At 42.3% G+C, this 25806-nt stretch overlaps 8 protein-coding genes across 9 annotated transcripts; 5 read left to right on the top strand and 3 right to left on the bottom strand.

The window, feature by feature from the left end:
* The first annotated feature begins 334 nt into the window (after positions 1-334).
* Positions 335-2342, top strand: LOC117568251 (uncharacterized). Its single transcript, XM_034248731.2, has 2 exons — positions 335-695; positions 775-2342. The coding sequence occupies exons 1-2, from the start codon at positions 650-652 to the stop codon at positions 2310-2312; spliced, it is 1584 nt and encodes a 527-aa protein (XP_034104622.1). The 5' UTR covers positions 335-649; the 3' UTR covers positions 2313-2342.
* LOC117568250 (FACT complex subunit spt16) lies at positions 2338-7998 on the bottom strand. Of its 2 annotated transcripts, XM_034248729.2 has the most exons (9): positions 7771-7998; positions 7248-7511; positions 6882-7181; positions 5647-6827; positions 4515-5381; positions 4178-4446; positions 3972-4119; positions 3708-3818; positions 2338-2953 (listed from the first exon to the last, which is right to left on the bottom strand). In XM_034248729.2, the coding sequence occupies exons 1-9, from the start codon at positions 7837-7839 to the stop codon at positions 2794-2796; spliced, it is 3369 nt and encodes a 1122-aa protein (XP_034104620.1). In that variant the 5' UTR covers positions 7840-7998; the 3' UTR covers positions 2338-2793. The 2 variants fall into 2 exon arrangements, with proteins under 2 accessions (XP_034104620.1, XP_034104621.1); XM_034248730.2 differs by lacking the exon at positions 3708-3818 and having other exon boundaries at positions 7771-7996.
* Positions 7999-8730: 732 nt separating this feature from the next.
* On the top strand, positions 8731-9996 carry LOC117572409 (uncharacterized). The gene has a single exon (XM_034255191.2). The coding sequence runs from the start codon at positions 8731-8733 to the stop codon at positions 9994-9996; it is 1266 nt and encodes a 421-aa protein (XP_034111082.2).
* A 273-nt stretch (positions 9997-10269) lies between these two features.
* On the top strand, positions 10270-17630 carry LOC117568727 (WASH complex subunit homolog 5). The gene is made up of 7 exons (XM_034249546.2): positions 10270-10436; positions 10494-10596; positions 10653-10844; positions 11281-12522; positions 12601-13985; positions 17018-17389; positions 17458-17630. Exons 1-7 carry the CDS (start codon positions 10315-10317, stop codon positions 17609-17611), a joined length of 3570 nt encoding a protein of 1189 aa, XP_034105437.1. The 5' UTR covers positions 10270-10314; the 3' UTR covers positions 17612-17630.
* Positions 17631-18096: 466 nt separating this feature from the next.
* Positions 18097-20989, bottom strand: LOC117569296 (phosphoglucomutase). Its single transcript, XM_034250403.2, has 4 exons — positions 20831-20989; positions 20518-20764; positions 18561-19779; positions 18097-18494 (listed from the first exon to the last, which is right to left on the bottom strand). Exons 1-4 carry the CDS (start codon positions 20906-20908, stop codon positions 18356-18358), a joined length of 1683 nt encoding a protein of 560 aa, XP_034106294.1. The 5' UTR covers positions 20909-20989; the 3' UTR covers positions 18097-18355.
* An 850-nt stretch (positions 20990-21839) lies between these two features.
* LOC117567500 (translocon-associated protein subunit beta) lies at positions 21840-23031 on the top strand. The gene is made up of 3 exons (XM_034247531.2): positions 21840-21999; positions 22189-22564; positions 22629-23031. The coding sequence occupies exons 2-3, from the start codon at positions 22190-22192 to the stop codon at positions 22824-22826; spliced, it is 573 nt and encodes a 190-aa protein (XP_034103422.1). The 5' UTR covers positions 21840-21999; position 22189; the 3' UTR covers positions 22827-23031.
* A 3-nt stretch (positions 23032-23034) lies between these two features.
* On the bottom strand, positions 23035-23709 carry LOC117567501 (probable trafficking protein particle complex subunit 2). Its single transcript, XM_034247532.2, has 2 exons — positions 23444-23709; positions 23035-23387 (listed from the first exon to the last, which is right to left on the bottom strand). Exons 1-2 carry the CDS (start codon positions 23528-23530, stop codon positions 23055-23057), a joined length of 420 nt encoding a protein of 139 aa, XP_034103423.1. The 5' UTR covers positions 23531-23709; the 3' UTR covers positions 23035-23054.
* Positions 23710-23911: 202 nt separating this feature from the next.
* Positions 23912-25768, top strand: LOC117567498 (T-cell activation inhibitor, mitochondrial). Its single transcript, XM_034247529.2, has 2 exons — positions 23912-24613; positions 24669-25768. Exons 1-2 carry the CDS (start codon positions 24077-24079, stop codon positions 25614-25616), a joined length of 1485 nt encoding a protein of 494 aa, XP_034103420.1. The 5' UTR covers positions 23912-24076; the 3' UTR covers positions 25617-25768.
* The last annotated feature ends 38 nt before the right edge of the window (positions 25769-25806 follow it).

Here is a 25806-nt window from a genome sequence, read left to right on the forward strand (position 1 = left end):
ATCATTTATACTATTCCTCTATCTAGTTATTTATTCTGCTTATCTTCTTCACAATTTGACAAAGATACTTTTGTATATTCTACGAAAAATGCTAAAAAGAAAAAGTATATTTCTTCACTTAATTATACCGGGTATCGCAGCGTCAAACACTCGAAACTATTAGACAACTTCCAGTCAGTTCTTGTTGCTGGGAAGACAAATTGTCACCAGGCATCGACCAAACATCGACAGCTCCCGAACCATGTCTGTGGGGCGGTCGAGCCTGGCAACAACAACAACAACAACGACGAGAACGGCAACGGCACAGTGTGGCGCCAATGGAACTGACAGCACTCTGGGATAAGCATAACCATAACCGCAACAGGAGGTGGTAAGGGACTTGGCTACATACTGCTCGCTGCATATATCCCCAAGTTCATTAGACTTTGATGGCCGCCTCATTGCGTCTGCAATGAGGAGTTGAGGGCATAAAGCGTTCAACGGCACGAAATGGAAAGTTTCCGATTTCTTGTTGTTGTGTTTGCGAGTGTGTGTGTGTGTGCGTTTTGCACATCAATCCGTTTTAGCCCCCCTTGCCCGTAGTGAAGAAGCCAAATCCAAAGCCATAGCCAAAGTCTAAAAATAAGCAACGCAATCGAAGCCAGCAGAGATGTATGAACCCGAGGCGGAATCGGACGAGGATTGCGAAGTCTACTGTAAGTATGTTTAGCACTCGAGTCGCACTCGAGTTTTATTAGTGGCCGACTGACATGTCGCTTATGTTGGATTACGCAGTCCTCAAGCCCGTCAACGAGTACAACATTGTGGACAAGATCAAGGAGGCCAACAAGGAGCTCTTTGCTCTGGAAGCCGATGATGACGGCAATGCAAATGATGCTAAGGATGCAACGACTGCGGCTAGCAGTCGCAAGGTAACTTTTGCTCTCAATCTGGAGAACTATGAGCCGACATCGCAGCAAGAAACCCAGCTGCCCAGTCCACCAGATGAGCTATTGCAGCAGCTGGCGCAGCTGAAGCTCAAGCCAAATCACGAACGTTTTGCGCCAATTGCCGAGGAGCCAGCCAAAGAACAGGAGAAGACCGCTGAGCTACAGCTACAAGAGTCGCAGCTGCATGAACAGCAGATTGAAGTGGAGCCAGAGGAGGAGGAAGAAATATGCGAGGAAATTTTGGAGTTAACCGAAGTGGAAGTCACCAGCAGCAGCAGCGTCACCAAAGGCGAACAGATGCCGGCAACTGTGTCCACTGCCAACATGGACTACGAGGATGATGTGGCCGACGAAAACGATGACGACGATTTTTCGGGCGTGGATGAGGATGATTTGACGGCAGCACCCGAAACGCTGGCCAACGAGACACAGAAGCGTCGCATAAGTCGCCAGAATACATTCGATTGCAATTATGAGCCGACCGAAGGCGAGTCGGATCAACGCAGTCTGACCAATTTGCTGACCGAATCCGATTGCGAGGAGGATGAACGTGCCGTGAACGAGGCGCGCTTGAAATTGCGTGAAGCCTACAAGAGTCTATACAAAACGCTGGATACCAATGGCCAGGCACAACTCAATCGATTGACATCGAGTGGCAATGAAGTCGCCGATGTGGACGAGGATGATGATTTGTCCATTATTGCCGCCAACTATATACCCGATGACTTTGAATTGAACGAGCGTAGCATTTATTACAAAAAGGACGATGAAATGCACCAGAACCAACAGCCACAGCAGCAGCAACTGCGAACAACATCGCCGATTAGTAGCAACACCATTAGCAGCACCAGCACCAAGACATTCTTCAATTCCCGCCGCTTTAGTTTTCGGCGACGTGCTCGCGCCACGCCCAGTGTCTCGTCCAGCAGCACAACAGCAGCGCCAGAGATCAAGATGAACTATAAGATCTGCTGTGAGCATCGTCACGCGTTGCAGGACAAGCTGCCCAAGTACACGGGCTACATGTCCGAGTACGGTTTGAGTGCCAAGCAGTTGCAGCAACGCGATCAACAGCTGCGACGTAAGCAACGCTTCAGCATGGAACAAACGTTGAATCGCAACGAGCATGAGCTGAAGAAGATGCAGGACAATGAGCGTGCCTTTACCACCTGGCTGAAGAACAAGATGCGCTATCCCATCAACAAGACACGCAACATGTTCGATACGACACGAAGGAGAGCAAGTGTGGCTGCCGTCAACAGTCCCAATCCGCACCAGAAACATCAGAGACAGCATTCGCAGCAAGAACAAGCGGTGAATCGACGTCGCGACAGCATTGAGGTGCATCCATATAGGCATCTGTTGGGCAGTTGGAATAAGTAGATATATATAAATATATATATATATGTAACATATATATGCATTGCGCACTTACAAGGCTAGTTTATTACATACAAAATAGAAATCGTATTAGAATTATTTGCAATTTGTAATACAACTTTTTCAAAATGAATGCTGGAGAAGAGAAGCCATTTTAAAAGGAATTGGTTGAAATACAGTTTCTCAACGGTGAATTAACATCAAAGTATATCCAGACATTTGCAGTGTGTATATTGGGTACGAATTTGTGTGTTTGTGTTGGTGTGTGTGTGTGTGTTTGGTTCGAGGATTACAATGTCAGAATTTACAAAATGGAGATATCGTAGACACGAATTAACCTAAGGTTAAGGTATACTGTATTTCTTCTCTGTTCTGTATTTATTATATGGTGCAGATGTATGTGTTTATATATATGTGTGTGTGTGTGTGGGTTGCTGTGCTATTGTGTGTCCTACAACTAATGGTGTGTGTGTGTGTGTCCTTCTTAGTGTCGCGACTTCTTCGATTTGTTGTGTCCATTGTCTCGACTGTCGTCGCGCGAACGCTTGCGATCCTTATCCTTGCTGTTGCTCTTGTGACCCGATGACGAGGAGGAATGATGCTTGTCGCGATTGTGATACTTATCCTTGGACGATTTCGATGGGCTACAACAAAAGAAAAACCAAACACAATTCAGAGTTAATAAATTTAAATCAATTCAATTCGGTGCGAATTTCGATTGAGAATGCAAAATTATTTGCAACACGCAAGCGAGAGGGAAATGTGCAAGAAACAAAACAACAAATTTTGAGCAGAATTTCGAGCAAAATTTATGAAGTATTCTTCATGGCAAAAAAAAAAAATAAAAATAAGTTAAGTTATTAATTGATTAGTAAACGTTTTAGCAGAGCATTGAAAACAAACGAAGTATTTTCGTTTTATCACACAAAGTGTGAACGAAAAATGGGAAACTCTGGGAAAATTTAGAAACTTGAAACTATATTTATGTATACACAACCTTAGTAAAAATTAAAGTAAGAAAGTTTAGAAAACGAAAGATTGGTTTCAAAAGTGCTTTGAAACCGTAGATTAATTAATAGAGGGAAATCTTTTTGAAAAAGTCAGAAAACAGTTAAAAAAATGTAATTCTCATTTATAGAATCGCGTTAAATATCGTTTTCCGACATTGAGAATTTGGGAATTTCGTAAAAGTTAAAGCTAAGCTCTGTTAATTTTTGTTAAACAATTGAAAACGGAAAAATAACTTCATAAATATCAAATCAATATTTCCAATATATCATTTGCCAATTTTTAGTTCAAATAATTGTGATTGTATGTGAGTGTATGGATATTTAAAGGTTGTGAGTGAGTGTGTGTAATTTCATGGTGTGAGCAGTGTGTGTGAATACGTTAACAAACCTAGATGAGCTGCCATGTTTGGAGCTGGAGGATTTTAAATGTGAAGAAGAGGAGGAATTCGACTTATGCTTTTTACTGTGCGACGATCGCTGCTCCTCACGCTCGCGACGACTGTTTGTGTGTGTTGTGCGTGATTCGGAATAGTTTTATATTGAATAAATAAATAGAAGAGAGGATTTGATTTGTTTACAAATTTGATAAATACACTCTGTAGACATTAAACTTGTACTAGGCTCTTAACAATCAATTGCAATTTGCGCATACCTGTGCTTGGAGCTCTTGCCATGTTTCTTTGACTCGAATTTGCCGTTGCGCTTGTCATCGGTGTTGTAATCATTGTTGCGATCCTCTTCGGCGGCCTCGCGCTCCAGATCGGACCAATCCTTGCCCGACTCCTCATCGGATCCCAGTTCTATTATAAAAAGTATAAAATCAAATTAAGAATTCAACAAACAGTTGTCGCAACATACCGTCGCTGTCATCGCTTTCGTCCTCGGAAGCCTCCGAGTATTCGGAGTCATCTTCGTCGGTCTCATCATCCGTTTCGGCATCTGTAGGATTGTAGGCTTCATCCTCTTCTGATTCGGCCGATTCATTGTCGGCTTCACTGCCCGATTCGGGATCCAAAAATGTCCAGCCGCCTTGATCAAAGAAGCCCTCTGGATCATCAACAATGGTCTTCATGATCTTCTGCCAATTGAGCGATTGAACGCCCTCCGAGTAGCGAATGTCGCAGGAACTGCAAGCGGGGACAAAAAAAAAAAAGCATTAAAAAAAGGTCTAATTGAGTTACTTCATTTATCTTACTTGAGCCACTCCTTAACGTGATCCAGCATGTTCATGGGAATGGCATTGACCATGGCAACCTTTTTGTTGTACTCCTTGAACACAAAGATCATGTCAAAGTTACGCAAATGGAACTGCACACGCTCAAAATGCACCAGCTCCACATCGTCCAGCGTAATCACAAATGGTGGCCACTCCGTCAGATTGACCAGCGAACCTGATGTTGGCTGCAATGTGACTGTGCTGCGGAAAGGTGCGCCCGGAAAGCCCAGCTCACGGAACGGAGTATCAAACTCGACCAGTGCCTTGGTCATGCCTTCAACCTTCTCGCAGAAACTCTTGAACGCTGTCTTGAGCTTGTGGCGCAGCTCACGTTCCGCCTGCTCGGCGGCCAAATCATCACGATCGTGCATATGCTGATGCTTGCCCAGATCCGTGGTGATCTCGCCCACCTCCGTGTAGAACTGCACATCCACATGCTTCTTTTTGCCAAACATGATCGCGTACTTCAGATGGAAATGCAGCAGTATAATCATTTCACCATCGCATGGTTGAAAGAATGCGCTCTTGATGTTGTTGTACAGTATGTCGACTTTGTCGCCACGCACCGAGATGTAACGGAAGCCATTGGTGTGTGCCTCCAAGCTGCCCGTCATCCGCTTGGTGACAATGTTGGGTCGTATGTACAGATCCTTCAGCTTGGGATTGCCCTTGTTTTGCGAAAGTATCAGCGTATCCTGTTTGACCAAATCCTCCTTTTCACGCTCTTCTGCCTCGCGGGTCTTGAAGCGCTTTTGCACCTCTTTGATCAGCCGAAAAGCATTGTTCAGATTTGAAGAAGCAGCCGCAATCTCGCCGTGCTCTTTCACATTGGAGCTGCGATACGTGCTGTAATTGTAAACGAAATTGTTTTAATATGCATGTTCATAATACTAGCTTAAATTATAATTTGAAAAGAATTTAAACTAGTTTAAACTGAAGAATGTTCCAAATACCAAAAAGATAAATGTCGATAATTGCAAGCTAAACTTTTACGTTAAAAAAACAATTAATTGCAATTGAAATTATTTTTGGGTATGATTTCGTTTTAGTTTAACATAATTGCAATTATCGTACAGCGATGCAAATGCTATCTTGGATCTTTAAAACTTACACTTCCTTGACAAAGGTCGCCTCCGGCTGTGGATAGAGACCGCCCTCGTTGCGTCCCATTGTGGCGCCGGGATGAAAGAAATTGATGCGCAGATACGTGTATTCGCCTTCAACAGATTGCGAAATGTTCTTGATGGTGGATATGTGGAATGGCACCTGAATGCCAAACACTGGCATAATGACCGTCTCATACTTTTTGTCCACATACAATTTGAGCTCCTTAACTTCGGGTTCGCGTGGAATTTGGCTCATCGATTTGTAGGAGACGGTGTTCTTGCGCACCTTTTCCACCTCCTTGGAATTACCCTGTTTAGCCAGACGTTCCTTGGCACGTTCATTGAGCGCTTGCGCCAGCTCACGTTGATGTTCCTTGCGCTTCTCTTCGGTGTTGATCTCATTGCGCAATTTTGATTCGAGCACAGCATTTCGTTTGCTGCGACCCAAGATCTCGGTGCTTTGATCTGCTTTGGTTGCCTTTTTATCATCCACATCCTCCTCCTCGTCGTCGTCATCCTTGATAAAGATGCCAACGTTCTTGATCTTCTTCTTGGATGGCGTCATCACGCTAGCCGGTCCCTGGTCACCAACGAGCACTGTATCGCCAATAAAGAGCGCATAGGTTTTGCCCTCTTTGTCGGCTGCATCGGCATTGGTTAAATTCGAGATGCCAACATGCAGATTGAAGACCATATTCTTTTTGATCAGCGCCTGACATTTGGGGCCAATGACAATGGAATTCTCGCGAAACTCCAGACCCATGGCAAAGCCAAAGCTCTTGGTCAAATTGTCCACCATGCTGGGTTTCTCCTTTTTCACATAGGCGAGCGTTGTGTCATAGACTTCGCATAGTTTTGCATTCGGCACAAGTAACTTGAGTATTTCCTCCTGCACGTTTACCAGAAACGTGTAGTTCTCCTGCATGGTCTCGGTGGGATTCACCAGAAATGTGCGCGAAATGTTCGAACAGTAGGATTTGTAGCGAGCGCCCAATGAGCAGACGATAACACCAAAATGCAAATGATTTTTATCGGCTGCCGCCGAGAATTTTAAGCTATATGCGCCGCCCGACTGAATGATTGGTGGGTAGGCCATATCAAGTAGACGTGGATCCAGACCGCTTGTGTATTTCTTCTCGGTTATAGCTGTTTCGCAGCCATCCGCTAATTTTGTGTGCTTCACTTTCTATTAACAGTTGGGATTAATAATTGATGCTTTGTATACAATTGTTTTACTTACCCGATCAGAGTCGATAATGTCCATGATTTCGTCTTTCAAATACTTGTTGAATATGTCCATGGACACCAATGAAGCTTTGCGTATATTATTAATCTCGGACTCATCCTTGGGGCACATCAAGTACGCAATTATGGTGCTAATGTCCACGTGCTCAAACTTGGCGTCTGTCAGCATCTTCTTCCAAGCTTCGCTAAATTCTCCCGGGAATGCATCCTTCGTAAAGACGCCTAACCTTTTGCCCTTTTTCGAGTTCTGTATGGTCTTGATGAGCTTATCAAAGTTAGCATTATCCTTGTCGGTCTACAAAATTAATTTAAAATTAGCTTGTTTTGCATTGGTTAAATGTTTTATTGTCGTTATACTTACGCGATCGCGTACAAGCAACTTTATTTCCGGCACGCCCTCTTCGCTAATATTCTGCGCCTGTTTGAGGAACTCAATCTTCTTTTTGCTGGTGAGGAAATAGATGGCATCCGAGGCAAAGATCGAGATGGTGTCCGTCAATTCGTAGCCCAGCAGCCAAAGCTGCAAAGCCATGGATTTGGAGTAGACAACATCCTCATCTACGCCCACCACGCTCATGATGCAGTCCAGATTACTAAGCGCATCATCGTGACCAGTGCTCGGCGCCTGACAAGGAAAAGTACATGTAAATAAAATATAAAAAATGCCGCATCTCACGCTTTCTAACCTATTTCGCAACCGATTTGTTTTTATTATATTTTTTTTTTTTTATCTGTTTGGTGTAATTTCGCAACATTTGCTAATTAACTTTAATCTAAAGTACGATGGCACATCGAAGAACAACGTGGAAGCGAGCTTCTTGGCCCATTGTATTTTGTGTCCCCGGCAGGAGAATTTGCGGCAAAGTTAACAAAGTTCGACTTACCTTCCATTCAGTATAGAGGCGTTTTATTCGACGCACAAATGATTCTTTATCTAGAACGAAGCTCGACATTGTGCCGCTCTTTGAAACTTAATGCGTATTAGAAACGAAAAACAAATGTCTGTCTTACTGCAATAATTTAACACATTTATTATAGCGCAAATTCCGCCAGACACTATGTCGAGCGTTTTGCAAAAAAATGCGCGGCGACAGACGCGTGGACATTCACACGTCAACGTTCGACTAGTGATACCAAAACATCGTGTTGTTATCGATACTTACGAGCACTTGGTGCTGATGATCGATATATAAACATCGACTGCTTAAATGACAGAAGAAATTTGGATTTTTTCGATTATAATCAAAATACTTTTTAAATATAGTCATTTACTTTCTCTAAGAGTCTTTGTGACATTTAAATTTGTATTTGTATACAGTCCAAAATGCTATATTTACTATACATTTCAGTATATTTTGAATAGTTACCCCATATACATTTGCATAATACAAATCTAGCATATTTTTACATAGGTAAAAAATAGAGGTCAACATTTTTCGGTATATATTTTTTAGTCTCGAGGTGCTAATCTAGCTACCAAAACTAAGTTCACCATACCATAACAAACAAGCCCGCCAAGTTATGAAAACTATTCTGCTGCTTTGATCATTATCGAGCTTACAAGATGCGGACCGTATCCCTTTAAATCTTTCGTACTTTATAGGGTTACTCGCAGTAAAGCGCATACCACTTGTATCTTGTTTGTTTTTGTAGAATTTTCCAAAATATGATATAATAATCTCGACTTTTTGCCTTTTGTGGGAAATCCCGCATAATTAAAGTTATAGGTCAGCTTATTTGCTGAGCTTAGCAAAATTACAATTATGAAACCAACACAAACGACTGATAAGGGTTATAAATATAAGGCAAGCGCTGAGCGATGAATATATTTAGTAAAAGCAATAATGTCTTCGAAAGTGATTGTTCTGCTGCTTATTGTACTGTCTTTTAGGGGAGGAGACACTTTGCTCAGCGGAGTAGAGAACAGAAAACACATTGCACGGCTAAATGATCAGGACCCGTTGGTTGGTGAATGTATCTCATTGACAACAGATGATAATCATAGTCTACAGAAGATAATACGAGCGATAGTCAATGGAGAGTGGCATCGTGTCCAATTGGTGCTGCAGCTGGCGAGTGAGTCATGTACCGCGGAAATGCGACGCGGAGTCTATGAGGCTTTGTGGATAGAGTGGCAGCAGGATAAGCACATATACAATCCCCTTAAAATACTTGATTTTTATAAGCAACTCGAGAATGAGTCGAATGTGCCGAAAACTTTAATGGAAAAAATCTATCAGGCTTTCATCGCTCGCTTCGCTCAATTGCTATCAGCGCCATTCCACACCGACAGTCGCACTAGCGACTTCCCTCAGGTCACCAAACTCCTTTCACAACTGAAAGAAAGTCCACAAAAATACACTCGCGACATATTTGAAACTCTGTTTGACGATGTGCTTTCTTTGGAATCCTCGCTGAGTGTGGCACAACGACTGGGCAATTTCAACGCCAGCTTAGAGCAATTGGCCATGGCCAATTTGCAATTTTTAAATCGTTCCGAGATCTTGGTTAATCCGAGTGCTCACGCTGTGTTGCTGGACAATGTATGCCAGTTGATGAAGCAACCGAATTTTCACCACGAAGTAGAGCGCTTTCTACTTCATGAAGTGTACAAATTGCTGCCGTCGAAAATTTATTTGCTCTTTATCGCCCAGAAGGTGTGTTTGCGCAAGGCGGATAACGACAAGGAATATATTTATGAGTGCTCAGGTTCTTCCAACATGTGCACTAACCAACGATACGAAGAACAGGCGTCTCTCACTGTGCAACATCAAATTAGTGACGTCGACAATAAAACTCAGTTTGCCTTCTACAATCGGTACTGGAATAATCATTATTTAGGAATAGAAGACTCGATAAGAGGGCAGCCAGGAGTGACCAAAAACGTGGGCGGCCGGGTCGAAATCTACTGGTTGAATGTGGTGCCGGTGGAAAAAGGCGTGGCAATCTACGACGCTGCAACATCCAGCTCCGTGATCTGCGGCGGCGATCCAGCGCAATGGAATCAATATTACCATTATGCATACACTCGCCGTGCAGAGGATTTTGATGAGCATCGCAAGGATTGCACCTGGATTATCGAGGATTGCAGCACATTAATAGAATATTAAAAATTCAAATAATACTAATATTATGCAACCTATTTAATAAGACATGAAATATAACAATAAGAATAAAAATGTTGAAATACATCATATCTGTCGATAATACAAAAATATAATAATGAAAATATAAAAAGTCTTTTCTTACAAGGAGCATATGTAATATATATTGAAAAAATACTAGAAAAACAGTTTCACTGCTGTGTAAGGCATAAGCTTCAGTATTTTAAGCACGATTCACGAACTCATCTCTAATGTTTTGGGCGTAAATAACAATCAGCTGATGAGGCCATCTGATATTTTTGTTTGTTTTATGTGCTTTGTAAAATGAGCGAATTTCTGTCGGAAAATAATGCCTGCGGACAAAATTTGCTTAATATCGTATCAGTGGGCAACTCAATTGTTGCAGAAATACTACGACTAAAGGAGTACGTGCCCAGCATATACAGGTAATAAGAATTTTGCCGATAAAAACGAACTGCTTGCAAATTGTCTTAAAATTGCAGATTGGAAAACGCAGGCGATAGGCAAAAATATGGTGATATTGTATTGGATTTTAGCTACTTCAAAGTGGCCGAGGCGCATGAAAAGAAAATAGAGCAGAGTGCCGTGAGTATAATGTGCAGAATTGTTAAGAAATTTATTTAATTTCAACTTCTTTAAAGGATCTAAGCGATTTGGACTTGGAGACCCGCACAAATCACTTGCAGCTTATCACTCGCTTCTATTTAGCTTTCCAGAGTGTGCATCATTATGCCACCGATTTGCAGCAGTTCATCGAAGAGTTAAACAGTGGCTACTACATACAACAGACGCTAGAGACTGTGCTCCAAGATGAGGAGGGAAAACAATTACTAGTGAGTACCATGTAAAAAAAAGTTCGTACATTGTATAACCGGTTGCTATAGAGTGAAAGAGGTATAAATAATCTTGATCCCAAATTATATGTATGTTATACTAATAACATTTTATAGGAGTGTAATTTTTTTCGTTTTAATATAAATTGAGATTTTCATATACACAGTATTCAACTAACATATTTTTGTTAATTTGATTTTTATCAGATTTATATTAATTATTTTACTTCATTTGAATACTGGTGTGTAATAATATACATTATTTTACCTTATGTCGAGTGATTAACTTTAGAAAAATGTTAAATTATAAACTAAAAGCAATATTGTGAAATTTTAAACTTTACACTTTCTAATAATTATGCCATAATTCTGCAAAATTGTCATAAACAACGAAGAATGGATTTCCACCTTCTCATTTATCCTTTTTTCCTTACAGTGCGAATCGCTCTATTTGTATGGTGTTATTTTGCTTGTGCTGGACTTTCATATACCCGGCGATGTGCGTGAACGTCTGCTGATTGCCTACTATCGCTATAGTGGAGGCGATGCCACGCCCAGTGGCGATGAGAGCAACATACATGACGTTTGCCTGCTTCTACGCTCCACGGGCTATGTGCAAACTGCAGTCGGAGCTGCTCGAGTTGCCACTAGTCAAAGTGCTGCAGGGACTGAGCTCAAATATCCTGAGACATATTTTGCACGCTTCAAGTTCGATGGGAACTTTATAGACTTGGTGTTGGCTCGCCTGCGTTGCGATGATATCTACAATCAATTGGCCATCTATCCGCATCCAATGCATCGCACCACGGCGCTCTCCACACAGGCGGCCATGCTCTATGTTTGTCTCTATTTCTCGCCCCAAATGCTGCACACGCAAGGCGCCCAAATGCGTGAGATTGTGGACAAGTTCTTCAGTGATAATTGGACGTTGTCCATTTATATGGGGATCACGGTCAATTTGATTGATGCCTGGTCGCATTTCAAAGCCGCCAGCAGTGCGATTGCCAATGTGGTGACCTCGGCGGCTATTAAAACGTTGTGTCAACAGCAGCGCGAACAAATGCAAAAAACACTGCAAAAGACGCAGGAAATTGTGCGCGATGGCGTCTTGGATGAAGCCTTTGTGCTGGAGCATGCCAATCAGATAATTGTGCTGATGCGACAAGCGAATGTGCTGTTGCGTTGGCATTGTCTTCACACCAGTCCAGCGGTGTTTGTGATCTCGGCCAGTGGACAACAGGCAGCTGGGCAAGTGCATCAATTGCTGTTGCAGCAACTGCAGTTCGAGCAGAGCAAACTCTACAATCTGCTGCTCAATTGCGGACAACTCGAGTTGACTGTCCGTGAGTTGCTGGCGGAGTTGCAGTGCGATCGAGAGGCACGTTGGAGCCGCAATCGCGAGGAGGCAATGCAGTATCTACGTGAGCTAAGCGAAGCATTTGCGGGCACACGTCCGTTGACCAAGATTGAGGCGAATCCACAGCTGCAACAATGGTTTGCCCAGGTGGCACAGCGTCTGCACAAACTGGACATTGGCAAGCCACAGAAGGCAGGTCGCCTTATCATTCAGGTGATGCAGGCGCTGGATGAGGTGCAGGAGTATCACAATCTGCATGCCAATATGCTTGTAAAGCAGCAGCTGCAGGAGACACGGGATCTATTGAATCGCATGGCACAGGTGAGCTTCAAACGCTGAAACGTATTTTATAGGTCTTCACACTCAAGTGTTGCTTTCTCCTACTGGTTTCTTGTGCAGCTAATCAACCTGAAGGAAGATATTGAGATTCACATACAGATGATCAGCGACTTTAGCTATGCATGGCAACTTCTGCAACGCGATTTCACTGCCATCATGCAGGATAACATCAAGCGACAGCCTCGCGCTGTTATTGGCATCCGAGCGGTATTCCTTAAGCTGGCCAGCACACTGGAGGTGCCACTCATGCGCATCAATCAGGCCAAAAGCGAGGATCTTGTGTCGGTATCCAACTATTATAGCACAGAGTTGGCAAACTTTTTGCGTCGCGTTCTTCAAATTGTGCCCGAAACAATGTTCAGCATTTTGGCCAGAATCATACAGCTGTTGACCAATGTGATCAAAGAGTTTCCCACTCGCCTGGAGAAGGAAAAGTTGCGCGAATATGCGCAATTCGAGGAACGATCCAAGGTCGCCCAATGGACCAACTCCATAGCGGTCTTTACCAAGGGCATACTCATGATGAAGACCACATTGGTCGGCGTCATCGAGCTGGATCCCAAGCAGCTGCTGGAGGATGGCATACGCAAAGAGCTGGTCAATCATCTGGCTAATGCCTACAATTTGGGCTTGATATTCATACCGGAAAAGGGCAAGACATGTGGACAATTGCTGCAGGCAAAACTGCAGGCGCTGGCCAAGACCATCGAGGGATATCGACGATCTTTCGAGTATATCGAGGACTATTTGCGTGTGCAGGGATTGCGCATATTGCTGGAGGAATCACAGCGCATCATCAACTACAATGTGGAGAAGGAATGCAATTGCTTTCTGCGCAACAAAGTCCAGGAGTGGCAATCGCACTTTCAATCCCAGACCATACCCATTCCCAACTTTCTGCCACTGCAAGGTGATCCCAGCAAGTCAAACAATTTCATTGGACGTCTCGCCCATGAGCTGTTGCGCTGTACGGAACCGCGTCAAACCATCTATTTGGATCTGAAGTGCAGCTGGTACGATAAGCGACCACCACATGCTGAGCTCCTCGCCGGCTCCAGTTTCTTTAGTGTGCTGCGCGAGGCAATGGCACCAGCTGGCCTGGTTGGACTGGAACGTCTTTATGCTCACATGTTGGCCGATGAGCTGAAGCGTAATTTGGACAAGTTACAAAAGAATCTAACTGCAGATCGCATGTGGTGCGATGCATTGGCTCAAATGACCAAAGAGCTAGAATCCCGAGACTTTCCCGGCGAGCTGGCCAAACAGCCCATCAAGTATTATCAGAGCTATACGCAGCGTTGGTTAAAGGTGTGGCCCACTCTGTTGGATTGGATGCTGTCGTTGGGCCAGAAGCAGCTACTGCGCCAGCATATTGCCAGCGAGCTGAGCTTCAGCAGCAAATGCGATGCCAAGCTGCTGGAGAACACCACGGACACATTGAATCGGTGAGTTACGAGTATAATTTTAAATCAGTTCGATTTCGTGAAACGTTTTAAAGTGTCACTGCAACCAAGATTTGGAGTGCAATTTTGGATAACCTTCAATTATGCAGTTTTTTTTTAAGTGATACTAAATATGATTCGACTGTTTTCAATATTTTGAAAACTCATATTTCCCATGATCATTTTTTTAATTATTTATTTTTTGTATTTTTAATTGATTTCTGAAAACGAGATAATGTTTCCTTAAAACAGAATCATTTTCTTCATTAGTACTTTGCCGTTCGTATCTTATGATTAAATAATCTTTTATTTAATGCATCTTCTACTGTAAATTATGCCTGTATGTTGTTTTAGATGTTTGGCACTTTGCCTACGGATGTCGAAAAAAACACAAATAGCAAGCGAATTGTTAAAACTAAAGCCTCGATTAGTAATGGAAAATAAAAACATTGAATTTATTCAAAAAATAATTTCAACGATTAATGTGATTCATGGGCTAGCAACTAAAGCTGCCAAATGTAGAATTGGAATGAAGCTTTAATGATAACCTCTTCTTGGCTTTAACTTTAATCTACTTTGATAATTCAAATGGTTTATATAATCTATTATGCGACTGGGAAATACCCGCTTCCCATTTTCAACGAATGCGAAATATTCCGGTACCAAATTAATGTATCGAAAAAAACAAAAATATGCCGAAGGTTATTGTATTTGGTATATCAACTTACTATTCCATCCTAGAGTACAAGACATCTAAGGTTGTAGATATAGAAAAATCGTGACTGTTGTTCTAAAAATTCGCTTGCTTAATTCTTTTTTTTATACCCAATACCCATAAAATGAAGTATATAATAACTTTGTGCCTGCAGAAAATGTATGTAGCAGGCAGAAGGAGCCATCTTCGACCTTATAAAGTATATGTATATTAGCCATGTCCGTCTCTCTTTCCAAATGAACACCTAGATCTCAGAGAATATAAATATATAGAGATTTCATTTTTCAACAGCACTTATTATTCTTAACCACTTACGGGAAAAGATTGAATCATAATTTAAATATAATAATACTTAAAGTATTTATGACTTATAATGCTTCGAAATTCTAATGCGATCAGATATTGTATATGGTATATTTTGCATATAGTACTATATCGATATACCAAATATATCCTTCGGTATATTGCACTATTTCTCAGTATATTATTTCGGTATATTTTAAAACATTGCAAAACATTGTTTTATTGAAAATGGGTAGCGAGTATTTCACAGTCGAGCACACTCGAAAGTAGCTTTCTTGTTTTCGATTTGCAGAGGCGGAACAAGTGCTGTCTATCTTTTATAATGTGATACAGCGATTCATTCAGCTATAAAAGGCGAAGGCTTTGCGAAATCAAAAGCAAAAACCACAATGGCATTGGAAGTCGTTATTCTGTTGATTCTCGGACTATCATCAGGAGTAAGAGCTACTGCTATTACTGGCGCGGTGCTGGCAAGGCAACAAGACGATGCTGCCACGCAGGTTGAGTGTCCCTCATTCACCTCAGCGAACAGTCCTCTCAGCCTCGAGTCCATTGTTCGTGCCATAGTCGATGGCGACTGGCAGCGTCATCGTTTGGTACTGCAGTTGGTGAAAGAAGCACGCACTTTGGAGCTGAAACGTTCCATTTACGAGACATTGTGGCTGGAGTGGAAGCAGACCAAAAAAAACAACGATCCGATCAAATTACTGGACTTATATGAGCACCTCAAGCTGCAGCCGGATATTCCGGTAGATTTTCAACAAATGGTCTATCAAACTTTCATATCCCGCAGCGCTCATCTGCTTTCCGCACCTCTTCACGCTAAAAGTCGCTGCACTGATTTCCCTTTGGTCACCACTCTGCTGCAGCTCTTAACGCAAAGTCCACAGAATCTCACGAGTGCTATATTCGAGGCCGTGTTTGACAAGGTGCTCACATTCGAAACCCCATTGAGTGTGGCCCAACGTCTTGGCAACTTCAACGCTAGTTTCACACAATTAGCCACGCTCAACCTTCAGCTGATGAATCGCACTGAAGTCCAGTTGAATTCGAGTGCCCATGCTGCATTGTTGGAAAATCTTCGCCAGTTGGTGAAGCAACGGACCTTTAGCGAGGAGGTAGAGCACTCTCTGTATCTCCAAGTGTACCAACAGTTGACCTCTAGTATTTTATCCACCGCCCAAAAAGTATGTTTGCACTTGGTGAACAATACCAGAGATTTCCTATGTGAGTGCAAAAGCGGTTTAAACATGTGCATCCGAGATGTTACAAACCCAACGGCGGCCTTCAGTGTGCAGCGCACACACAGTGAAGCCAACAACAGCACACACTTTTCTTTCCTAAGTTTGGATTATACTCGTTATTTAGTTATAGAAGGCAACGGACAAGCGGAAGTGACCCACAACGTGTACAGTCGGGAAAATGTCTACTGGTGGCATGTGGTCCAGGTGAAAGATGGCATAGCAATCTACGATGCTCCAACTTCCAGCCGGGTGATTTGTGGTGGAGATCGAAGGCAATGGGAGGGCAATCAACATTATGCATATACTCGACGTGCCGAGAATTTTGACGACCATCGCGATGAATGCACATGGATTATCGCAGATTGCAGTGCTTTTTAATTAACAAGAAAGCAAATGTTAACATTTTATTGAATATATATCAATTTACTTAAGGAAGCAAATACCAATGGATTTTAGTACCGTATTCTCATTCTACATTTTAGTAGTTATAGGATATAACTACATACTACTACAATTATTATCTTAGGTTGTCTATTGTTTCATCCATAAGGCACAAAGAAATAATGAGAAAGCGAGTGGGTCGGAAAGATCGAGAATTGACCTGATTAAAATGAAGCACTTTATTAGCAGACTCTTTTAATAACCTGCTTTAACTCTTAGGCTGTCGTCTTTATCTTTAAGCTTTATCTCAATGTAAATTTTTAAGTTGATCTGGAGAATGTAAAATTGAAAAAAGTACGCCTATTGAAGGAATCAATTTCTTTTGCTTGCAGCGCTTTAATGCTTGAGTTGTCGAGCAACACCCAGTTGTGCGATGAGCAGGGCGTGATTATGCTCACCGAACTGCAGGAGATACTCCAATACACGGGCAACTATGAGCCACTGGAGCAGATCTTTTTGACCACCAAAAATACGCACAACATGTCGTTGTTTCTGTTCCTCTTCAGCATTGCGCACGTTGGTCGCCTGCAGCATTCAAAGAACACGGGCAGTCTGCTGCCCAAATCCTCGAAGGATGCCATCGATTGTGTACCGCTTATAATGGGATTGTTGACCATACTCCAGCAGTTCCACAAGAATGTCAAAATGCTCTACATCTCTTACATGTGCCAGTATGTGGTGACCGTGGCCGAGGCGCAGTTAACGTAAGTAATTTTCTCTTGTGAAATTTGATATAAACTGACAAATGTATTGTGCATCTTCTTTGGCTTAGCGACAAGGAAATGCTGGGATCGGAGGTGGTCACCATGCTGCACTTTCTCCAGGCATTTGTGCGTCTGGCGCATTTGCCACTGAGTGTCCTGGAGCAGCGTATTCCCAATATGATACTAAACGAGTTCGATTATCTCTCCACTCCTGTCAAGTGAAACTTGTAAAAAAATAAATTGCTTTTTAAATAGGAAAATACAAATTTGTATTATTTTAAGTTAAATAAATAAATTGTTATAAGCGAAGTAGATTTCCGTCTTTACAGTGATAAAAATGATATCTATTATAATAAAAATATTAGTAAATAAAATAGTACTCATTATAATTCGATCATAATGCGCTCTAACGTTTACTTTACAACTACTGAACACACAATTTACGAAATTAATTGTATTTCAGAAATTCTGTAATTTAACTCTTATAAGTTGAAGTAAAAAGAAATTTTAGAAAACTTTTTAAAGTGCTTTGCAAATGTTACGATTTTTGGTTACCAAAATATTTTGACAAATAATTATTATTATTAGCGCTTTCTTTTTTAAACACTACTAGAATTCCTTCCTTACACAAGAGATAGTTTTCTAAATGCTTTCATCGGCTGCTTTAAATCACTTTGCCCACTCCTTAGAAAAAAAGAAAACATCAATTGATTATTAAATATTTAAATAATATACAAACAAGCTTTAATTTGTGTAAAATAAATTTGGATACATTATTAATGAATAGACATAAATTAAATGGCCAATTGCTTGAAGATTCATGAACTTATTTTATTGCTTCAATTGTTGCCAAACTTTGGTTTAAGCCAATAAAGAGAAATTGCGTTAGTGCCAAATGAATTGCACATTCGAATAACAGTAACAACAGTTGGCAGTTGGATTAGATAATCTTTGCAGCTGCCGTGCTTATGTGATAACGGTGGGTGCATTGCGTCCAGTGAACTTGGGCAGCTCTGAAATTTCCAGAGCAATATCGATGAGGGGCTTCAACATGACGCTGGCCTGTCCCAGCACATTCTCCTTCTCATAGGAGTCGATGTACAAACTGAAATAGAAAGTGTACATTATTAACTAACTGTCCAAATCGTATAAGCAAATCATGTGTATTTACCGCACGGTAGCGCCAGAGCTTCCAGTGCCACTGAGACGCATCACAATGCGACTGCCATCATCGAAGACAATGCGCAATCCCTGCTTGGTGGCCACGGACTTGTCCACGGGATCCGTGTAGCTAAAGTTATCCGCCTGCTTCACCTTATAGCTTTTGCCGCTGCTCGAGTAGTTCTTGCCCACAAATTCGGCTGCGGTAATGTTCTTCTCCATGGTGGCCATCATCTCGTTGCAGGGCTCCAGATCGCACTCTTCGTAGTCGTAACGTGTAAAATAGTTACGGCCATAGACGGACCAATGCTGCTTCAGAATATCCTCAATGCTTTTGCCCGTGTGCTGCATCACTGAGATCCATGCCAACACCGCCCAAATGCCGTCCTTTTCACGTATGTGATTGGAGCCGGTGCCAAAGCTTTCCTCGCCGCACAAACAGAGACGGCCGACGTCCATGAGATTGCCAAAGTATTTCCAGCCGGTGGGCACCTCGAAGACCTCTTTGCCCAGCTTCTTACCAACCAGATCCACAGCAGAGGCGGTGGGCATGCTGCGAGCGAATCCCTGCACGCCATTCTTTTGGAAATACGGTATGGCCTCCAAGTAGTGGGCAATAACAGCCAACGAATCGCTGGGGGTGACAAAGAACGCCTTGCTGCCAATGATCATGTTGCGATCACCGTCACCATCGAAGGCAGCACCAATATCATAATCTCCCTGGGCCACCGTATCGACCAGATCCTTGGCATACGTCAGATTTGGATCGGGATGCAGTCCACCGAAATCGGGCAGTGGTGTTGTGTGCACCACAGATGCGTCCGATGCTCCCAAACGATTCAAAAAGATCTCGCGCACATAAGCGCCAGTGACGCCATTCATGGCATCAATACGCATCTTCAATGGCTTGCCCGTCGACTTGCCGCTAACAAAGTCACGCAGCTTGGCGAAATCAAAGATCTCCTCCATGTGACGCACATAGTTCGCCACCGAATCAATGACTTCGACCACAAATGGTTTGCCAGCCACATCGTAGGTGCTTACGCCCACCTTGGAGATGTCAATCTGCAGGCCACGCACCAGTTTGTAATCCTTGATGGCTGTCGACAGCTGATAAATGTTGTTGGTGAAGGCATCGGGAGCTGGACCGCCATTTTCGCAGTTGAACTTGATGCCGAAATCATTTTCGGGACCACCAGGATTATGCGATGCTGTCAACACAATGCCACCTAAGTGGAGAAATACAAATATTTAATTTAATTATTGAAAATTCTCTTCAATTAAAATCAATTGTAAGAAATTGTAGTGGTTTCTGCTCGAGGGTCAAATATTTGTTGTCTTTCTAATAACTTTTGATCGTAATCATTTGGACCGGGAATTTTTTTTTAACTATCGTAATAAATATTTGAAATTTTAATGCTTTTCGTTCATGATAATGTTTTTTTAAATTTAAAATAAAAGTTCATAATGATTCAAAATAATGATTCTTTTTTCATATAAAAAACTCGAATGTAAATTATAAGTGCAAGCAAGAATAAACATTCTTAAGTCTTACTTGATTTTACTGATTACGTTCTGCGTCTATCAGCCTTAAATTCTTTACAAAACATTAAAAAAAAAACAGAAATAATCTTTCTCATTTTTAGTATGGTATTCCAAAGTATTAAGTCGGTTATTGGAAAATTCGCTTTTCGATTTTGAAATTTCAAATTTCAGCTGCGCACAGCAAATTGGGCACTTTAAGGGACATACATATGTATGTATTATAGTATACCCTACGTTACTATAACTCCCAGATTGTGAAATTTAAACGATGACCTTGACAGCTGACCAAAGACTTGTAACGTATTATTAAATATGTACATACATGTATGTATGTAGTAGATGTTTTCTAGATGGTTATCAGTTATTGCCCTGCCACGGGGATTACATGAGGGACAGTGTTGTATAACGACATCGAAGCTTACCCAGCGCACTGTTGTGACGTATGAGGCTGGAGACAGCTGGCGTCGATAGAATTCCATTTTGTCCGACCAGCAGCTTGGCAACGCCATTTGCAGCCGCAATGCGAACGATGAGTTCGGCTGCTTCCTTGCAATAGTAGCGTCCATCGCCACCCACAACCAAAGTGGAGCCAGCCAGAGCAGCACCATTGGCATCCAGAATGCATTGTACAAAGTTTTCCGTGTAGTTGGGTTGAGTAAACACTTTTACCTGCAATTGCAAAGTGTAGGATCAGAGAGACTCTACGGAGATCAAACAAATGTAGTAAGTTCGTACTTTTTTGCGTAATCCGCTGGTGCCAGGCTTTTGGCCCTCGTAAGGTTTGGTTGCCACGATTTCCACGCTCAGAGACATGTTTTCCAGCTGCTGCTTTAATTTCGACTGCGTGCGAAGTATTTGTGTATGCGTGTGATGAATAGCAAAACTCAACTGCTGTCTGGTCTTGCTGGTGATAAGCATATAGATTCGGCTGTAACGATTCCGATTAGCGCTATCATGTCGGGTGCGTGCAAAACGAGTTGTCCCAATTATCAATTTTTAATCCAACTGTTGAAATTGCCTTATCATTGTTATTTGCAGGGGTTCAATATAATAACAGTTTATTTATTTATCTACAGTTTCGCAATTTCATTGTTGTGTTGCATGTCGGAACGCAAAGATAGCATGCGCTTTGTGTAGGGTGACAATGTCATTCAAGGGCATTCACGGCTACCGGCAAAACGATTCCCACCCACACTGCATTAGACAGAATCATTGACTACCATCCTGCAGTAATGCATGCGTAAATATGATAAAGATTAAATGCAATATACTTTATCAAAGCTGCAAATAAACATTTACAAATTGAGCGCGCAAAACATAAAATACACTTTTGTTATTGTTTTGGTGTATGCCAGCTGTGCAAATAGAGTTGTCGCTGCTATCACCAATTATCGATAACAAAGGTGTTCAAACTGTGCGAATGTGGTGACAACAATACACTAAAATGTTTCTTTCACAATTTTTTGTTAATTCATGTATTTACAAAGTAATATTTTGTTACTAATATGCTCAAAGCAAAAATTTGTTGATGGTTTTTTTTTGCTGGCTGACAGCTGACAGCTGCTGTTTCTCTATTATCGGTAACAATGACAATAAAACTGTGCCCATAAGATGACAAAACAAAGTTCAAAGTTAATTAGAGCTATTTTCTCTTTACAGACAATTTTAAAGTTGGCGCTCAAGCTTCTTGCGCATGGAAATTTTCTAATGTTTTATCCAGCACTGTTGTATATTTTAAAAAAATTAGTGCATTTCGAAATGAAAACTGCGGTCACCCTGCGCACGAAGTTTGACAGCCGACAGTTTACACGTCACGAAGTAGCCACGAGAAAGCGACCGCCGCAGTCAGTTGTGTTTAGTTAGTTTTGTTTAAATAGCCCGCAAATTAAGTAACGAAAAATCATGTAAGTTAATAAATAAATAAAATGCAAAGTTATAGCAGTGCTTACAAAGTATTTTCAGACTACTTTTATGTTAAGATTCATCATAAAAGAGGCAAAGAAAATGGACCGCTTTCATTTTTAAACTGCTTCTTCTAACCTTCCACGTCAACAAAAAAAGTGAAACGTTTTATTTTTCTGAATTTCTTATAGCATGTTGAGGAAAACGTTAGCGTTGTGCGCTCTCTTCGCTGTGCTCAGCGTCTGCTTGTCTGAGGACGAGACGCGCGCCCGTCTCCTCGTCTCCAAGCAGATCCTCAACAAATATCTAGTCGAGAAGAGCGATCTTCTTGTGCGCTACACAATCTTCAATGTGGGCAACGGAGCGGCGACTCAAGTGCAGCTGGTCGACAACGGTTTCCATCCTGATGCCTTTGAGGTTGTTGGTGGCCAACCGGCGGCAACTGTTGAACGCATTGCACCACAAACCAATTTCACACACGTACTTGTCGTGCGTCCTAAGGCATTTGGTTACTTCAATTTCACTGCTGCCGAAGTGTCTTACAAACCAGTCGAGGAAGCCGAAACAGTAAGCTATCTAGTATATCACTCTGTATGATTGTCTTTAAACTATTCTTTTTTTTTTGTGGCAGCTACAATTGGCCATCAGCTCGGAGCCGGGAGAGGGTGGCATTGTCAATCTGAATGAGTACAACAAACGTTTCTCGTCGCATTTCTTTGATTGGGTGGCATTTGCCATAATGACGCTGCCATCGCTGGCCATTCCCCTCATCCTGTGGCACTCGTCAAAGAGCAAATATGAGCGTCATGGCAAGAACAAGAAGCACTAGAAGTCTTTTTCTCTTGGGACATAACACAATATTCAACAGAGATTCAACAAAATTCCGTGCAACATCAGATTGCTCTTTCATATTCATACACATTTGACATTGTAGAAGCAAAGTATGGCGTTAAATCGTTTTAGATTTGATACGAAGACGCATCCCATGCCTTTAGACTGCTTTTCTAAATAAATAAAATTCAAATCACATTCTACTATTTCTACTAATCATTTATTATTACGACAACAAATACTTGCGGCCAAAGATATCCGACTTCTTTTCAAACATTGCCGACTTAATGGGCGTATTTATCTTATAGAACGCATTCATCGAATGCTTTATATATGTGTCGTACATTTCATTAAAGAAGTTCTTGATTCCCTCATCGTTCTTATTGTCGTGCACTATAATAAAGCGTATCTGGGATGCGGTGATAAAGGCGGACACAAACCATTGATTGAATCGATCTATTGACTTTAGCTGCATGTTTGCTGTCTTCCATTTGTGCTCATCGACAAGATCTAAAGCTGCGTGAGCTATAAATTGACTGAGATGTCTCTGATCCTCTTTCTGTAGATACAAATAGTGAGCTGTCGTTTGCTTTTGTTGTCACTGTGTTTACTCACGCGCTGTTCTTTGTTTGCCGTGCTGAATTCTCTCTCGTATATGGGATTATCATTGTGCCCCACTATTACAAAATAATAAGTGGACATTTTGCCTAGATTGTCGTCTGTAAGGAAATAAACAATATGAGGATGATTTATCCACAGCTGATTCAACGCTCATAGAGGTGGAGACATCACGATAACATTATCGATATATCGATGTTGTTTGCGTTAGGCAAAAGTTGTTTGCTTTACATTTCCCAACGTTTGCTTTCAAGAGTGATTCAAATAAATTGTACTTTTCGTTTTAGTGAGTCTGATTTTGAATTGCCCATACCAACTATTGAATGGAATCCTGGCTATTTGTGGGAACAGCGTATTTGCCCTTCACAATACGGAAGTATTCTCATTTGTGCTCTTTCCAACACTGTTCAATGTTTGTGTACAATCTGAACAGCTGAGTAGCCGAGGCGTAATAAACATATGTGCATATACATATGTATGTGTGTTTGTATTTTTCGCTTTTGTTGGCTGCCAGTAAATCAAATTTTGAGTAAATAGCTGCTGCTGTTATTCGCATTCCAAGTTCGAATGTGTGTGTGACAGGAGATCAGACGAGCAGCTTGCTGCTGCTGCTCTATAGTTGGTTACATAATGGCAGCAGCGGCATTGCGCCTGGGCGGCGAATTTGCAACGATCACGTTTGGTAAATTACCAAAATTTGGTATTTGTCAGCTTCGCAATTTGAGCAGCGACCTAACGACAGCGTTGCGTCCCTTTTACTTTGCTGTTCATCCGGATCTCTTCGGTCAGCATCCCGAGCAGCGACAGACGAACGAGAACTCATTGAAGCTGCTCAGCGCCCATCTGGAAGCGCTCTATCATCACACATATCCCAATGAGGATACTAAGGTGCTCAAGTTCTATGTGCGCGAGAGCACAAACGCCCACAAACGAGACTCGTTCAAGCTGGTGCAGATACGTATGGATAGAAGCACACGAGATCCCCAGAGATTCATACAGAATCTGCTGGAGTCGTGCAATCTATCGACGGATTACATCAAGACCGTCAAGCCAAGGTCAAAGCCAAAGATGAATTCAACGCCAGTTAGCGACAGTGTGGCCAATCAACCCAGTCACGACTATCACTACAACACAGAGTTTGCCGAATTCGAGCAGCGAGTGAAGAACGTAGGTCGTCTCCATAATTGCACTAAACTTGAATTTACAACTGAATCTCTTTCAGGAAGCTGTTGGGCGTCGTCCAGAACTGTCCGTCTGGCTGGCCGAGAACGCAGAGAAGGCACGTCAACGTGCCAAGGAGACCGCCCAGCTGGAAGCCGAGATTGATAAGCTGAAAGATGTACTTGTGAAGGATCTGGAGTTGAGTGATGCTCGCTACGAGTGCGGCTGGAATATTGAGCATTATCGTGGCTGCCTAAAGTCACTCCAACGTCTCGCACAGACACATCGCGGCGAGTTGAGCTCACTGCGGAATCGCGTTGTGGTCTTTGCTCCCTTCACGGGCATCAGCCTAGAGGGGCATGTGATGCTCTTCACCGGCGACGTGCAGAGTAATTGGCTGGACTTTATCAAAAACATTCCACAGCACGACAGCTACCTCAACGTGGTGCCATTGTATGAATTGGCGCTCTCCCAAGTGCTGCGCGGCATTCAGATCGGGCGACGCAAGTTTATGCCCAAGACTCAAGCACGCGGTTATGCCAACTATCTGATGAAGGTGACGACATCGCTCAATGATTTTCTCAGCAAACAGGCCTATCCCACGGCTTGGCCTCTAAGACTCGATGGGTTCACAATCGTTGTTGAATCAGAGGCGGGGCCATTGATGGTCAGTCCTACGGGACAATTTATCACACCCGCCACCTGTCCCGGTGCCATCCTCGTTGATTTCATCACGCAAAACATGAAACTGGCCGAAGACCGAATGGGCAAATATGCGACGGACAAGTATCTGGAACAAAATCTTATCGAGCAGTGCACTCGAGAGCTTAAGCTGCAGGCATTGACCAAAGATGATGCGGTCACGCCGGACAAAATGATATCCGCACTGAGCGATCTGCGTCGCTGTCGGCCACAACATTTCGAGCAGCTCAAGCTGCACATCTCCCATTACTACTCGGTACTAACAGATGGCATCGTTTGTATACCGTGGGATTTTATGCAAAAGTAGCTTCAATTCTCCGCTCATCTTTGTCTCTTGTGCCTTGTGAATAATCATCGACAATAAGCCAAAAACACTAAACACGTTAGCTAAGATTGCAATTGGGATAGTCGTTAGTATATACAAATATATATATATATGCCAGAAAAAAATGCTTCCCCCAAATCCTTCATTAAATAAATTGTTCTTGTGTATGTTC

This window comes from Drosophila albomicans, chromosome 3 (genome assembly GCF_009650485.2).
Source record: "Drosophila albomicans strain 15112-1751.03 chromosome 3, ASM965048v2, whole genome shotgun sequence".
NCBI lineage: Eukaryota > Metazoa > Arthropoda > Insecta > Diptera > Drosophilidae > Drosophila > Drosophila albomicans.